At 48.1% G+C, this 16,657-nt stretch overlaps 1 protein-coding gene across 1 annotated transcript in view; it reads left to right on the forward strand.

Moving 5' to 3' along the window:
* The window catches only part of MAP2K5 (mitogen-activated protein kinase kinase 5), a 244,975-nt gene that overhangs the window by 36,244 nt on the left and 192,074 nt on the right, over positions 1–16,657 (forward strand). The window contains exons 6-8 of the mRNA XM_029575965.1: positions 641–708; positions 1,814–1,862; positions 6,240–6,304. Coding sequence (XP_029431825.1) covers positions 641–708; positions 1,814–1,862; positions 6,240–6,304 — 182 coding nt within the window. The remainder of the gene's footprint in view (positions 1–640; positions 709–1,813; positions 1,863–6,239; positions 6,305–16,657) is intronic.

Genomic DNA, 16,657 nt, shown 5'->3' on the forward strand with positions numbered 1-16,657 from the left:
TCTCCAGAATCTTTCACGCAATAAAAGATCAACAAACATGAAAGATAATTCTGACTTTTTGAGGGTGCTCTGCTTGGAGAGGTTTGTTTATTCTGAAGCTGCGGCCCCTCTCTGGCCCTGTTATGAGCTCGGGGGCCTGAGCGGTTTCTCCCAACCCTTCCCAGAGAGAAGTGAGGCGGCAGCTGGATAAGCAGCACCCAGAGTAATTCAAGGAAAATAGCAAAGTGCCAGCAGAGCCAATGTGAAGAGGATGTTTGGTTTGTCAATAACCGTTTGAAGACATATTGTCTTTAATGCTACATTAGGATAACAGAAGACCTGTTTACCATTTAACTACTGTTATGTGCAATTAGTTGGCTGTTTCAGATCAGTGCTCAGCGAGTTGTGTGCATACAGCTAACTGTGGTAAACGGAAGTGTCTATTCTTGTTTCTCTGTCTGTCTCCACAAGATGGGTCTGTCTTGTAGGTTAGATAGCTTTGTGACCAGGATCTTGTGTGCCTGGCTGCAGCCTGTCCTGCATGCACATGTCTGGCAGGAAGCCAGTGTCTCTTCCTGCATGGGGCAAATTCCAGGGTAATGAGAGGTGGGGGTGCCCTTGGCAGACATTGACTGGAAAGCTTCTCTCTCTCTGCCTGCAGGTAAATACTCGCGCCGGCTCCTCAAACGCCAGCAGCCCAGCAGTGTCAGACACTCTCGCAAGCAATAGGTAAGAGCCCGGCAGAAGGATTAAAATGCAGGAAGTGCAGATTTCATCTGCCATACAGGTGGATTGCAAACCTTGTCCATCACTAACACAGTGTGGAAGAGGAAGAGCGATGGACACCCTGTGCCCAGAATCAAGGGACATTACTGACAGGATGCCCAATCTCTTCTGTTTCCACACCAGCAGGCCGATGCATTACTGTGCGCCGGCTGTAGCGCCCGGCTCTACGTGCGTCCATAACACCCAACGCAAAACGAGTGTCCAACCAAGCGAGTAGCTATAGTGCTCATCACATGTAAATTCATGTAAATTCATGTTGATGAGGCTGTTAGCTATTTCTCCCCCATGCAAAAAAAAAAAAGAAATTGTGCGCCTGATGCCCACATCCTTACTCTGAAAAATGAACGCTTGCCCCGGAGCAGGTGTTAATTCTTGAGGAGCCTAAAAAGATTACAGAAAAGCAGGAAACGTTGCTTTTCCGCAATTCCTCTGGCTTAATATCGTGGCAATATTAAGTCGGAGGAACCAACAAAAAAAAAAAAGTGTGCTGGCAGTCAGGTTAGGAAAAGGGAGGCTGTGCAGAGGGTAAGAAAGCAGCCACTGGCTGACAGCCTCCTCTCCTGGGCGCCCGCTGCCAAGGAGCTGCTAGGGGTGCACAGTTTCCTCTAACGCCTCCTTTTTACCGCAGCAGTTCATTTAAATATAACATCGGGCGCCCCGGAGAGGTGCATCAGTGCGTCCATGTGCCCGTTTTCCACGTGCCACAACTGCATTGGCCTGCAATCCCTCTGCTAAGTGGTTAAACAAAGCCGCTTACGTAATTCATGAGGCGATTATTGTGGGCATTTCATTTTTGTTGGCGAGTGCTGATTTTCTGCCCCAGCCTATCTCTGAGTGCTCTCGGGCCTGTTTGAATATCTGCCCCATACTGTCGATTAAGACAAGCACGTCAGTGTACGCAGCCTGTTACTGGGGTTAGGCACACTGCTAGCAGAAAGAGCGGGGTGAAGCTTCTGGCTCAGCGATTTACAAACTGTTCATTATTCACCACACCACACAGTTTTATCTCCTTGTCTCGGCATTAAAAGTAGTGTCTCTTGCTTCCTAGCCTAAAGAAGTCCTCTGCAGAGCTGAAGAAGATTTTAGCCAATGGCCAGGTAGGTGCAGGTCTCCTAACTTGGTGGGACCCTCCTCAACCTGTTGTTTTTTTTTCTGGTAGGTGCAAAGGGGGTGGGCTTGTTCTTCCTGGATAACCCATCCCCACCACATGATGTGCTGTGGACGTAGGCCCTGTAGGACTGGCCGGTGCTGTAATGAGCCAGGGCTGTGCTGTACCAGACAGGAAGGAGGAAACCCCAGCAGTTTCAGTCACTGACACAAAAGCAAGCTGGGGATGGGGATGGAAAGTTACCGAGTTTGCTGTGCAGGATATTTATTAATTTGTCAAATTTATACTCCACTTGAATTGCAAAACCCCCTAAGCAGGGAGCAACATGATAAAAATACAGCGCGGACTTCGGATAACTCGGCATCCTGAACCCCAAACCATGTGATATATTCTTACTTGCTGGCTCAAAGTAAGAAAAAGGGCCTTGTTCTCGGGGTGACTTCTTAGGTCCCTAAAGAGCCTGTCCTAAGACTCCCGAAACTCTAATACTGTCGCATGGTCCTCGACGCCCTGCTCTCTCCCTCAGTCCTCAGTGTGCATGGGAGTTCAGGATCTGCTTCTCCTGAAGGTGTCTGCCCCCACCTCCGAGCAGGCTAAGGAGGCTGCAGCCTGTGCTTTCCATTAGCAGCTGACAGACAAATGGAAGTGCAGGGCAGCCACTTCTGATTGCGACAGATGGACAGATCCCAAACCAGTTTAATGGCTTTAAATATAGGCAGCTAAATTCTGCCAGCAAAGTGGGGACTTGGTTTTTCCAATAGCACCATAAATAAGTTTTAATGTTTGTTCTACTGGAGGGCTGTGTGCGAGCCTCCGCAGGCAAGCACCTGTCTCATGCTATCAAGTCTGCCTATTAGGCTCGATTGGCTGAGACATCTGTGTCACTGCAAATAAAAGACTCTTATTGATTTTCTTAACTGCTGCTCACTTCCCCTCCGTGTTCCGAAGGCTGAAATCTTAATTATCTCGGATGCCTATTCAGTCTCTCCACGCTCTGACCTCTCTGAGCTTCATCGGCATTTCATGAATCAAGTCGTCGTAGCTGAGCGTGTCAAGAAGACAATTAACCAGCGCTCCCCGCCCCCCTCCTCCTCCGATCTCACCTGTAACGTCCTGGCCTAAGAGAGCACACAGTGCCAGAATAAGCACAGCGCCCAGGAGTTTATACCGGGAAAATAATCTCGCCATCGGGAAATCATTGCATGCAGTAAGAGCAGATTTCATCCTAATCTGCATCCAAAGTAGACGTGGACAGAGGAAGCTGCATGCAGCTGTCTGTAGCACTGTCCTCCTCGTGCACTTCCTGACAGCAGCGTTGAGGCATCGATGCATTAAAGCTAGAATACGTTGTAGGTTATAAATTACGTCTCACAGAAAAACTGTGTCCATGACTGGAAGAGAGTTGGGGTCCATCACCGTGACCTGGGAAGGCGGCAGCCATTCGAGAACAGTTTCCTATCGGGGATCTGCTCAGTGCATTAATAATCTGTAGGCCCTTTCTGCTCTGGCTTAATAAGAGGATTCATATTAATCATTTAAGAAAGGGGGATATGATTCTTCAACATAATCAGATATTGGCAGCTTAGAAATAGCTTTCTGCATGGCCTCATTGATACAGGTTACGTGCTAGAAATGTTTCTTTTTTTTTCTGTCACTCAGTGTAAATGCCGTTCATTGATTCAGTATTGACATAGTGTCAGCAGTTCATAAGAAACAGATGACTGACTGGTGTTTCCTGATGAGTCTCTGCTCCATAAAACAGGATTTACTAAATCTCGCCAATGGTCTGTGACCCCGGCTGAATCTCTTATCACTTCCATGGGGAAAGCACCACAGGAGCTGCAGGAGGCGCTTTTCATAGCAAACAAGGAAGAATTGGACATTTGGGATTTACTAGAATATGTATTTATTTATTTATTTAACGTATCTCCTGCACATCGGGGAGCTGTTATTCCTAGCCTCGAGTGTTTTCTGTTTTTCAGCCACGCATACCCCATGAAACTGACAGTAAGATGCAGCTCGCTAAAGAACTGCTTCCCGTAGTGTCCTCGGACTGCAAGCTCACTTCCTCCTGGAGTTTCTCTTTCAGAGTGAGGGTCATGCAGCCCGTGCACATACGTGTTGGAATGTATGCATGGCGATTTGAACATGCAGCCCGTGCACTTTCTTCAGATTCCCTAACCTGTCCCTCCACTTCTATTTTTTGTGCCAGGGAAAAGTATTCTTGCAAACTTTCGCTTGCGCAGGCTGGGGGCAGTAATCAAAACGCCCTGGTTTTTCCCATCCCTCAAGGGGTAATGAGTGCCAGCTCCCCCGAAAGTCGCAGCCTGAAGAGCTGAAATGTAAGCAGGGTATCCAACCTCTCGGAAGTGTGGAGTGAAGCCCAGAACTAGCTCTGTGACCACAGTAATGAAAAGCATGTTTGCAGGAGGGGAAGATAGAAGATCTTCCTATATTCTGTTACCTGTATATGTTATGCCCTAGGAGGTCCAGAAGGGAAGCTCTCTGGCACAGTGCAGGTGTTATGAGCAGTATTAGCAATAAACCTGAGAGAGTGAAACCAGCATACCCTGATATAAAAGTGCACATCTGGCGTGGCATGCGTATTCATCCAGACTGTTCATGTGTTTATTTCAAAACACAAGAAGTGTCATGCTGGGTCAGACCAAGATCCATCGAGCTCAGCATTCCTGTGATTCCCGATAGCATCTCACTCCCCAAGGATAAACGCTGGCTCTCTCAAGTATTTCAGTATTTTACTGATGGTCCGTTATTTTGCTTTTGGTTTTAGCATAACAATATCACTTTAATAATGTCTGTCTGAGAGGGGCTGAAGGCACTAATCCCAGTGCGGTGGCTGGCTGAGATGGGGGGTAGAAGCGCTAATCGTAGTGCTGTGACTGACTAAGAGGGGCATAATAATAACGAATCTCAGCGGTGGCTGGCCCAATAGTAGTGCAGTGAGTATTTGATAGCTGCTGGAGGGGCTAATGAGGGGAGATCGTAGACAGTGGCAGGCCAGGCCCTGGGATTGAGGGGTCCTCGTGTGACTGCAGAGCTCTGCTGAGGGGCTCTGTCGAGTCCCCGTGTGGGTGAGTGAGAAGGGAGGGTGGGGAATAATGGTGCACCCTGGGATTGAGGAGTCCACGTGTGACTGCTGAGGGGCCCTGACGAGTCCCCGTGTGGGTGAGTGAGGAGAAGGGAGGGTGGGGAATAAGGGTGCACCCTGGGATTGAGGAGTCCACGTGTGACTGCTGAGGGGCCCTGACGAGTCCCCGTGTGGGTGGGTGGGGAATAAGGGTGCACCCTGGGATTGAGGAGTCCACGTGTGACTGCTGAGGGGCCCTGACGAGTCCCCGTGTGGGTGGGTGGGGAATAAGGGTGCACCCTGGGATTGAGGAGTCCTCGTGTGACTGCTGAGGGGCCCTGACGAGTCCCCGTGTGGGTGGGTGGGGAATAAGGGTGCACCCTGGGATTGAGGAGTCCTCGTGTGACTGCTGAGGGGCCCTGACGAGTCCCCGTGTGGGTGGGTGGGGAATAAGGGTGCACCCTGGGATTGAGGAGTCCTCGTGTGACTGCTGAGGGGCCCTGACGAGTCCCCGTGTGGGTGGGTGGGGAATAAGGGTGCACCCTGGGATTGAGGAGTCCACGTGTGACTGCTGAGGGGCCCTGACGAGTCCCCGTGTGGGTGGGTGGGGAATAAGGGTGCACCCTGGGATTGAGGAGTCCACGTGTGACTGCTGAGGGGCCCTGACGAGTCCCCGTGTGGGTGAGTGAGGAGAAGGGAGGGTGGGGAATAAGGGTGCACCCTGGGCTTGAGGAGTCCTCGTGTGACTGCTGAGGGGCCCTGACGAGTCCCCATGTGGGTGAGTGAGGAGAAGGGAGGGTGGGGAATAAGGGTGCACCCTGGGATTGAGGAGTCCTCGTGTGACTGCTGAGGGGCCCTGACGAGTCCCCGTGTGGGTGGGTGGGGAATAAGGGTGCACCTGTTTTTGATCTTGCCTCTCCTGGGCCTGGGGGTAAGAGAGGGGGGGGCTTGCAGTAAAGGAGACGCATTTTGATCCGCCTCTTGCCTCTCCTGGGCCTGACTCTCCTGAGATATGTCTGGATCATTCCATTTTGACACCTTTTATCAAACTTTAATGAAATGACCCAGGCAAGCAAATTGTCATTAAACTTTCCATCAGTTTGTCCCTTGGTATCTTCTTTTATAAATTGAACAGCAAATGTTGTATTGATCTCTCTGTTCTTGCGGCTGAACTTGGGATGACCCAGGCCGCTGGTTGTTTATGGCCTGGAGTTGCTTTTCCTTGACATTTCCATCCCTAGGCTGACATCTCTTTTGTTTGTCTTTCTTTTCGTGGAGATGAATGAACAAGATATCCGTTACCGGGAGCTGCTTGGCCACGGCAATGGAGGCTCGGTCTACAAGTCAGTATATTGCTTTTCCTCACCTGTCTTTAACAGAAGCAGAAGGCCACGTTGCACAGGGCCAGTCCAGTAATAAGCGCTTCCCTTTTATTCGGCTTCCTCTCATTGCTGTGAGAAGTTGGAGAGGACTGAGCTGTGAGAATGTGGCAGGGAAGGGAAATATCCAGAACAAATGCAAAATATAAAATCTAATGAACATTTGTTATCTGCAGGGACCCTCAGGCATTCACTACTTACTGCTTCTTTCACACTTCTGCTTTATTGGAAAAGTGTTGGTAAACTTGGGAAATTCCCCTCCCAATTTCTTCCCTGGTTCCTGCTGCGAGGAAGTTCTTTTCTGTAGCAAAGAGTTTGAGCTCTGCCGCCTGCTTTTTGTATAGCTGTACTTGTGTGTCGGCTTTAAAATATCAAGTGTCATTTGAACTCTGGAGAGGAGAGGAGTCCCCAGGAGAGAGCAGTGCCACGGCTGCATCCATCCATAAACAGATAAAGGGAGTGCAAGCAGGAAGCAGGCCTCCGTGAGCGTTGCTTGCTGTGGGGACACAGTGCCACGGCTGCATCCATCCATAAACAGATACAGGGAGTGCAAGCAGGAAGCAGGCCTGCGTGAGCGTTGCTTGCTGTGGGGACACAGTGCCACGGCTGCATCCATCCATAAACAGATACAGGGAGTGCAAGCAGGCCTGCGTGAGCGTTGCTTGCTGTGGGGACACAGTGCCACGGCTGCATCCATCCATAAACAGATACAGGGAGTGCAAGCAGGAAGCAGGCCTGCGTGAGCGTTGCTTGCTGTGGGGACACAGTGCCACGGCTGCATCCATCCATAAACAGATACAGGGAGTGCAAGCAGGAAGCAGGCCTCCGTGAGCGTTGCTTGCTGTGGGGACACAGTGCCACAGCTGCATCCATCCATAAACAGATACAGGGAGTGCAAGCAGGAAGCAGGCCTGCGTGAGCGTTGCTTGCTGTGGGGACACAGTGCCACGGCTGCATCCATCCATAAACAGATACAGGGAGTGCAAGCAGGAAGCAGGCCTGCGTGAGCGTTGCTTGCTGTGGGGACACAGTGCCATGGCTGCATCCATCCATAAACAGATACAGGGAGTGCAAGCAGGAAGCAGGCCTCCGTGAGCGTTGCTTGCTGTGGGGACACAGTGCCACGGCTGCATCCATCCATAAACAGATACAGGGAGTGCAAGCAGGCCTCCGTGAGCATTGCTTGCTGTGGGGACACAGTGCCACGGCTGCATCCATCCATAAACAGATACAGGGAGTGCAAGCAGGAAGCAGGCCTGCGTGAGCGTTGCTTGCTGTGGGGACACAGTGCCACGGCTGCATCCATCCATAAACAGATACAGGGAGTGCAAGCAGGAAGCAGGCCTGCGTGAGCATTGCTTGCTGTGGGGACACAGTGCCACGGCTGCATCCATCCATAAACAGATACAGGGAGTGCAAGCAGGCCTCCGTGAGCGTTGCTTGCTGTGGGGACACAGTGCCACGGCTGCATCCATCCATAAACAGATACAGGGAATGCAAGCAGGAAGCAGGCCTGCGTGAGCGTTGCTTGCTGTGGGGACACAGTGCCACGGCTGCATCCATCCATAAACAGATACAGGGAATGCAAGCAGGAAGCAGGCCTCCGTCAGCGTTGCTTGCTGTGGGGACACAGTGCCACGGCTGCATCCATCCATAAACAGATACAGGGAATGCAAGCAGGCCTCCGTCAGCGTTGCTTGCTGTGGGGACCGGCCTTGCAAGAGCTGGCACATTTCTAACATTACAGGAGTGCGTGTTTGTTTCTTCCTGTACCGTGCAGTGCTAAAGTACATAATGTAATCTCTGCTGCTGTAATAGTCTGCAGCGGTGTATGAAAGAGATTCCTCTGGGAATTAAAAAATCCATAGTCTGCCTGAGTGCCCTCGGGGGAGGTGAAGGATTCCTGCAGGAAGCCGCTTACCACACACACAGCACAACTGCAGTCCCTTAACACTTTTTCTTGCCCTTTGATATTTACATATCTGATAAAAGTTGTGCGTTCTCTTCCTGAAGTTGGCCAGCCGCCTGTCCTGCCAGGTACCACCATCCTTGGCTGGGCAGTGGGTCACTGCATTCAGGCCCTGAGTAAACCCCTTCAGAGGGTTTTATCTTCATTATAATGAGATAAATCTGGCCCAGAGGTGGATGAGTTGGATGTAGCTGGGAGGTGATGACAGGACGGGTAAGAAATGGTTGCCTGCAGCTGCCAGGGTTTCCAGGGGTGTCCCGGGTCCCGGGTGCATCTGGCCAGAGCTGTGCATGAAGGAGCACTGAGAGTCTCTGTCTCCCGCTGGGTGGGGTGTGGGGTTTGTCAGGAGGTTTGGTCCATGGAAGACGGCAGGCAAAAGGTTGCCCAGGATTCCCACACGCATCCCTGTGAAACTGCTGGCGGGACGAGAAACGTAGGTGAATGCATGGAGATCGGGGGGGGGGTGGAAACCTGGTTCTCATTTTAGTCTGATTTTTTTTTTTGTGCCTGCGAGGAGAAACTGAGCTCTTACAAGTAAATGCTTTGTTCTGAGTCGGTGGCAAGGGCCGGGCTCGAGATAACAGAAAGCCATGCTGGGTCAGAGCAAGGTCCGCCCAGCCCAGCGTCCTGCCTGACAGTGGGCAGTCCGAGTTACCTGGAAGAACCAAAATAACTCTCTCTGGACCCGGCCTCCCAAAACTCGTTCACACCTTCTCTAAACTTTCTGACAACCTGTGTGCAATCTGGGGCTGCCCAGCCTGCCCTCTCTGCTTTACCCATCGGTCCGTTCCCCTTTGAGGAAGAGAGTTTTAGGAATAAAAATACCAACTTGAACCAACGCAAGATTTCTTTTCTTTGTTGTAATCAAAGCACCAGTGAATTATTTTTGTAAAGAGCCCAGGAGCAGATGAAACCTTTACGTTCAGCAAGTTCCTGTTAGAAACATGGCTGCTGCGTATTGATTTTCCACTCAGCTCAATTGACTGAAAAGTTGTTTGTGTAGCAATATTGGCCTAAGCGCTATCTGAGGACAGCTCTTGCCACACACAGTAATCAAGTGTCTTTCTGAAGTATAATTATATTGTCATAAAAAAAAGAAATAAAGCCGTGACAAATGCAGCCCCTGCACTGCAACAGGAAAGGTAATAAAAAGCAGCAAAACATCCCCCCTGAAATGAAGGAAATGTAAAATATATATAAATGTGCCCTTCAAAAGGAGCCATTTTCCCCCCGGCCTGAGATTGGGCCAAGGTTGGCCTGAAAAGCGATGCATGAGCTGGTTCGGTACCGGTCAGGCAGTGTGGGAAGGTGTAGATAAGAGCAGGAGGACTTTGGTTGCTGATCCACTCTTGGTTCTGCCCCTTCGTCTGCTATCAAATACAAATCCTAGGAGGCAGGGGGAAGCTTGGTACAGCAAGGAGCGGGGCAGGGGTAATACTGAGGAGCAGGAAGCATTTACAACACGTTTCCTGTGCCGCAGGGGGCCAGGCTCTGCCCCTGTGGGGGATCAGACATGCTCAGTGCCATTGGATTTCCCTAAGCTTCTCGACTTTCTCCCACTTTACTGGTCAGGATAATGAGGAATTATCGGAGACGAGGAAAACATATGAAACTCCTAAAGTAACCGCTTGCAAGGTACTAGATGGACATTGGTGGAAGCCAAAGACCTCCCTTTATGCAACGGGCAGCAGCAGCAGCACAAGCCATAGCTGCAGGCACTCGGGAAGGATTCACCTCCGTGGGTGAGGGGCTGAATCGGAAGATAACCTGGACTGAGACCAGCAGTCTAGGCCGGTGAAGAGCTGCGTAACACTCTGGCAATTCCCTTGAGCAATCTAGTCTTGACCTCGATTGTGGTTTTAAAAGCAATTTAGCAATTAAGAAGAAAGATTAAAAGGTTTGCCCACGGTTACCTGAAGTCCATTGGGTGCAGGCTCCTCTTGATCACCTAACAACTCTCTTTCTATGGGATAAGAAAGAGTTTGGGGCAGACTCTGATCCATCCAGCCCAGCATCCTGTCTGCATCCCAAGTGCCCAGAAGAGCCCGTAAAGTAGATCTAATTCCTCTTACTTCCAGGGGTAGTGCCAGCAGCTTTCCCCTGACTAACTGGCTGCTCCTCCCGGAACTTGTCCTAGCCTCTTTTGAACCTCGCTGGGCTAATGGTCTCGACCATGTTCTCTGGCAACAGATTCCACAGCTTGATTGTGCACTCAGTGCACTTTCTATGATTTGCTTTCATTCTGCTGCTGTTAGTTTCACGGCGTGCCCTCTTCTTTTAATATGATTTGAAAGGGTAAATAAGCGTCTTGTATGTACCCATTCCACCCACGCGTGACTTTATAAACTTCTAGCACGTCCCCTGTCGGCCTTCTCTTTTCCAGGCTGAAGAGTCCTAGCCAGCATAGCCTCGCATCATAAGAGGCAGCTTCCATCCCCCCCTCCTGTGCATCTTTTTTAGTTCCACTATTTCGTTTTTGAGACGGGGCAGTCACACTTGGATTGAAACGGAGGCAATGTGATATTTTCTGTTTTATTCTCCATTCCTTTTCCGATTATTCCACCGAGCGGAGGATACTCCAAGGCCCTTTTCCTGGGTGGAGAGCCCAGCACCGTGTGTACCCGTGCTTGGGATCATTTTTCCACATTTACATCACATTAAATTGCATCTGCTATTCAGTTGCTCAGGCTCCTACCCTCACAAGGTCCTTCCTAAGCTCATAATCCGCTGATGTTTTAACAACTTTGAATAGTTTTGTGTCGTTTGTAGATTTGATCTCTCGGTTTCCTTTTTCACATCGTTTATGAATTTGTTAAACAGCACAGGGCCCAGAACCCGTCCACTAATGACCGTTCTCCTTTTGGAAAGCTGACCACTTAGGCCTCTTCTCTGTTTCCTGCATTTCAATCCACAATAGGAGCTGCTGACTTTTTAATTTCATAAGGAGTCTCTCATGAGGGACTTTGTCAAATCCCTTCTAAAAATCCAACTCACTATTTATTTATTTTATTTATACAAATTTAATTGCTTTCCAATTTTTACAATAAAAATTTTCGAAGTGATGTACATATATTAAAAGCAATAAAACAAAATAAACATAAAACACAGCAAAGTATAATAAATCCCACACCACTTCCATGTTACTACCCGCCTAGTCCACATGTCTTAGAGCATGTTCATCACCACCTCCGTATTACCCCCACCAACGCCACATTTTTATAGTAGATAAGACACCATCTTCATAATAATACCACCCACCTCTAAAAATGAGGGATGCACCATTTTGGCTTCAGAAGATTCAAGTCATCTATAAAACAGAGAACTCTCACATCCTGAGCCAGGTTTTTTCACGGCCACAAGACCTAATCATCTCTCTCATTTAGAAGAGAACTTTGATACCATCAGCCAAGTTTTAGCAAACGGCGAAATTTCAACAGATCTGCTTCCTCTCTAATATACGGAGGGAGCTCATTTCACAGTAGTGGAGCTGATATAGAAAAAGACTGATTGAAAAGTCTTATGTTGACATTTCTTAACTGGAGGTACTTGGAGCCGAAAAGCATATTGGGAGTGAGGAGTCCTTTGAGAACATTTCCATGGGATCTTATATCAACTGCTCACCTTTATCTACATTGTTAACTTTCATGTTCAAATAAATCTTAGACTTCCCTTTGTTAAAACCATGTTGCTTCTTCACCATTAAACTATGTCTGTCTATATGGCCAGCCTCTCTTCTTCTCAATGGTTGTAACCCGACACACGTGTTTCGAACATGGCATCCAGCTTGCTCTATAAACGTTCAAATGCTAAATAATATGGAAGCTTCACTATAAAGATACCCCTGATGCAGGGACAGTCTTTCGAAACTCGCATGTCTGGATGTGACCATTGAGGCTGTGATGCAAACATTGGATATTTATTGAAGAAAAAGGAATGTCCACAATAAATTTACTCAGTATAAAAGATAAGTTAAATTGATCTATAATAATTTTATTTGTAATAAGAAATATATACCAAAAAATAGATTTTGGACCAGTGATTAAAGAAAAAACAATGAAGGTATGCTGATGAATACCGGTAGTGCTTATTATGATGGTCCTTTCTTAAAAGCACATTATTGATTATATTAGTGGTTTTTTTTTTTGTAATAAACTGTTTATTCACAGGGTAGTCATCAATAAAAAAAGAGGCATAGCCAATACATGAAATAAAAATTATACAAAGAAAAAGAACAATCATAATATAGGCAATACATCCATCACATCAGAGCAACCCCGTCTTTTTAACATTAACAAAACCACACCCAACCCCCCCTCCCCCCCCCAAGGAAGAGAAGTAAATAGCAAAAGAAAAACGTTGTGCAGAAATGAAAAACATATGAAACAAAATCATGGGCAGCAATAAAAATCCCCAGTATCCCCACAGCCAAATACAAAGCCGCACTCAGGGCTATAGTAGCATAAGAAAACCCAAAGGGGGCAGTCCCAACCATCGAACGCCGGTGGAAAGGTATGCTCAAAGAGGAACCTGACAATGGGACAGTTGCCACTGCTGATACCATTTCCAAGGTGCAGCAAAACGCGCTAAGCGATCATACTTAATTGCAGTTAATTTCTCCATGTAGTATACCCAGTGAAGGCGCCTCAAAACACTATCAAACGGGGGCACGTGGGCACTTCGCCAATCACGAGCTAGGACCCCCCGTAGGGCCATGAGAGCTGCCTTCACAAAGGAGCATTGAGATTTAGGCAACGTATCCACAGGAAAATTCAAAAGCGCAATTTGGGGAGATAATGTTACTGGGGTAAGCAGCACCTCACTGAGCCAGCTCTCTAGCTGATGCCACAGAGGCCGGAGGACAGGGCAAGACCACCACATATGAAAATAGTCGCCAAGCTGTCCACAGTTTCTCCAGCATTGAGGACTTCTGCCAGAGAACATTTTAGCCAGTCGAACCGGCGTATAATACCATCGTACTAAAACTTTATAACTATTTTCCACTAGGGAGGCCGAGAGAGTACTCCGGCTGGTCCGCAAAAAGCACTGGTCCCAATCCTCTGCCGGGACTGCAATGCCCAGGTCTTTCTCCCAGGCCAGGAGAAATTTTGCGGAGTAGTCACTCACTGTGTTTAGGACACCATAAAGTTTAGAAATAACTCCCCGCACCTGGTGCGCTTTGTCACACATACCCTCAAATAAAGATTTCCCCTTAAGCATATCCGGGAACACCTCCTTGGAATACAAAAAATGTCGCAATTGGCCATAGGCAAAATAATCCGTAGAGGGAAGGAGGAACCGCGTTTTAAGATCATCAAAAGACATAATAGTATCCCCCTTCCAAACCTGTCCCAGGGTAGTAAGGCCTTTCGTCACCCAATGTGAAAACACCTTCCCATCCCTCCCCGCAGGGAAGGCCGCACAACGACGAATAGCTGTAGAAAAAACATAACCCCTGGGGCCCACTATCCGAGAACGCCAGGCCCTCCAAATCGCCATTGTTAATGCAGTGCAGGGAGAGATTACATTTATGAAAGGCAGTCGAATATCAAAAGACCAAAAAAATTCACGGAGCAAAGAGTCATTCATCATGCCCTCTTCAATTGCAACCCATTGTTTACCAGTGGTCGTATTATGAAATTCAACAATTGCCTTAAGATGGGCTGCAACATAATATTTAAGAAAATTCGGGACCCCTAGCCCCCCCTGAACCTTAGGTTGATAAAGGACAGTCCGAGACACCCGTGGAGGCTTTCTTTTCCAAATAAAATGAAAGACTTTCCTCTGTAAAATACGAAGATAACTCGAGGGCACGGGGCATGGCAATGTCTGAAAAAGATAACCAATCTTTGGCAATAGGGACATTTTTACGGCGGCTATACGCCCCAGCCAAGACACAGTAAGCCTGTCCCAACGACCGAGGTCATTGACCAATTGTTTAAACATGGGAGGATAGTTTAAGGAGAAGAGCGTCTCAAAAGCAGGGCCCAACAAAACCCCCAAGTATTTGATGGCTTTAGAGGCCCACTGGAATGGAAATAGGCCCTTAAGGCGTTGCTCAGCCTCTAAGCTAAGATAGACAGGCAACAATTCTGATTTAGTAGTGTTAATTTTAAAACCGGATACTCTCCCATATGCCTCTAATTCCTGGATCACAGCAGGAAGGGACTGATCAGGATTCGTGAGGGTGAATAATATATCGTCAGCATATAAAGTAATCTTATGCTGGTCTCCCCCAATAAAGATACCTCGAATCAGTCTATTCTGCCGGATTCGTTCCGCCAAGGGTTCAATACTGAGGGCAAATAAAAGAGGCGACAGAGGGCATCCCTGACGTGTGCCCCTCCGCACCTCAAAATCCGTTGAATAACCGCCATTAATCTTTAAGCAGGCGGCGGGCGAGGCATACAGAGCCCGAATCCAACGAAGAAAATACGCATCCACTCCCATTTTAGACAAAACCTTAAAAAGAAAGGGCCAATGAACTCGGTCAAATGCTTTTTCAGCATCAACTCCAAACAAAACTGAGGGGCGTTTAAGCCTCCGGGCAATATACATAAGATTGACAATCTTCCGAACATTATCACCCGCAGTGCGACCAGGCATAAACCCACCCTGGTCATCATGAATCAACATGGAAATAATGAAATTTAGACGCTTAGCTAACACTTTAGCCAGCAGTTTTAAGTCCACATTAATAAGGGAAATCGGCCGAAATGAACTACAATGGGTGGGATCTTTGCCAGGTTTGGGAATAACCGAGATACCTGCCCTATTGGAGGAGGGTAACAATTGGCCACCCAGGCGGAGATAATTAAAGAAGTCCACTAAAGGGCTCACAAGGAGATCCCTAAACTTTTTATAGAACAACGGGGTATAGCCATCGAGGCCTGGAGCCTTCCCGGGCTTCAAATCAGATATAGCATCCAGGACCTCCGCCGCTGTGACGGGATCACCCAGACATTCTGCCACCCCTGAATCCAATCTCGGGAGGGACACATCAGCCAAAAAAGCGTCAATGCCCTCCTCCTCAATATTAGGGTCCTTAGCATAAAGCTCAGTGTAAAATTGATTAAATCGGGTCCGGATTTGTTCCACTTCAGTAAGCAGTTCACCCTCAGAGCTGTGAATCTGCGTAATCTGTGACTGAAAAACTCTAGACTTTAAGGTATGGGCTAGTAAGCGACTAGCTTTATTGCCATGCTCATAATGAGTCTGCTTGGCTAAATCTAACTTGTGAGCCACCTCTGCCAAATCAAGGGACTGCATCCGGCAACGTGTCTCCTTAATTCGCAAAAGTAAGGTAGCGGAGGGAGCCTGTTGATGTTCCCGCTCAAAAGTGTGCAATTGAACCACCAAGGCTTGCCGCTTCTGTTCCCTGTCCCGTTTGTGAAATGAAGCAAGGGATATAAGTTTGCCCCGTAATACAGCTTTAAAACAATCCCATCTAACCACCGGGGAAGTATCAGTAGCAGGATTAAGTTGAAAATAATCGGAAATGGCCGTTCGAACTTGCAGCTCAGTCTCTCGAGACTTTATCAAGAAATCATTCAACTTCCAGGGTCGATAACCAGAGGAGTCCCGAAACCCTGAGCCGACCCACCAAATTGGAGCATGGTCGGACCAGGAAATGCAACCCACCCCCGAAGAGGAGGCAGTACTCCGAAGAGAACTATCAATCAAAAAAAGGTCAATTCTAGTATATAAATCATGTGGGGAGGAATAATAGGTATAATCTCTATCGGCCTGATGCTGCTCACGCCATATATCAGTCAAATTCCAGTGGTCCATAAAACGACACAGAGCCTTTCTATCCACCGCAGAACGGTGAGCACCCAATTTGGAGCAATCAATCAGCGGATTAAGCACTAAATTAAAATCGCCCCCTACCACTAACTTCCCACAAGGAGAACTAAGCAATAAAGAATCCAGCTCCCGAAATAGCTCCCTTTGCAAAACATTAGGGCAATACACATTGACCAAAATCAAAAGTTCCCCACTAATGCGGACATGGACAATAAGGAAGCGCCCTTGGGCATCTCGATAAGTGGACTCCACCTGAGCCCCCAAGCCCTTATCAATAAAAATTCCCACCCCATTATACTTATGAGCAGGGGTGTTAGCAGCAAATATAATAGGGTCATATTGTGGAGCACGAACCAACCGCTCATCACACTTACGCAGGTGAGTCTCCTGGATAAATGCAATAGACGCCTTAAGTGAAAGCAGCTCTTTGAGTAAGACTGATCGCTTATAAGGGGAATTCAACCCTTTAACATTTAGGGATACAAATTTAACCCCTGCCATAAGTAAATAAAACCCTCCCCTTCCCTCTCGAGTAACCAAACAAA

Source organism: Rhinatrema bivittatum, chromosome 13 (genome assembly GCF_901001135.1).
Source record: "Rhinatrema bivittatum chromosome 13, aRhiBiv1.1, whole genome shotgun sequence".
NCBI lineage: Eukaryota > Metazoa > Chordata > Amphibia > Gymnophiona > Rhinatrematidae > Rhinatrema > Rhinatrema bivittatum.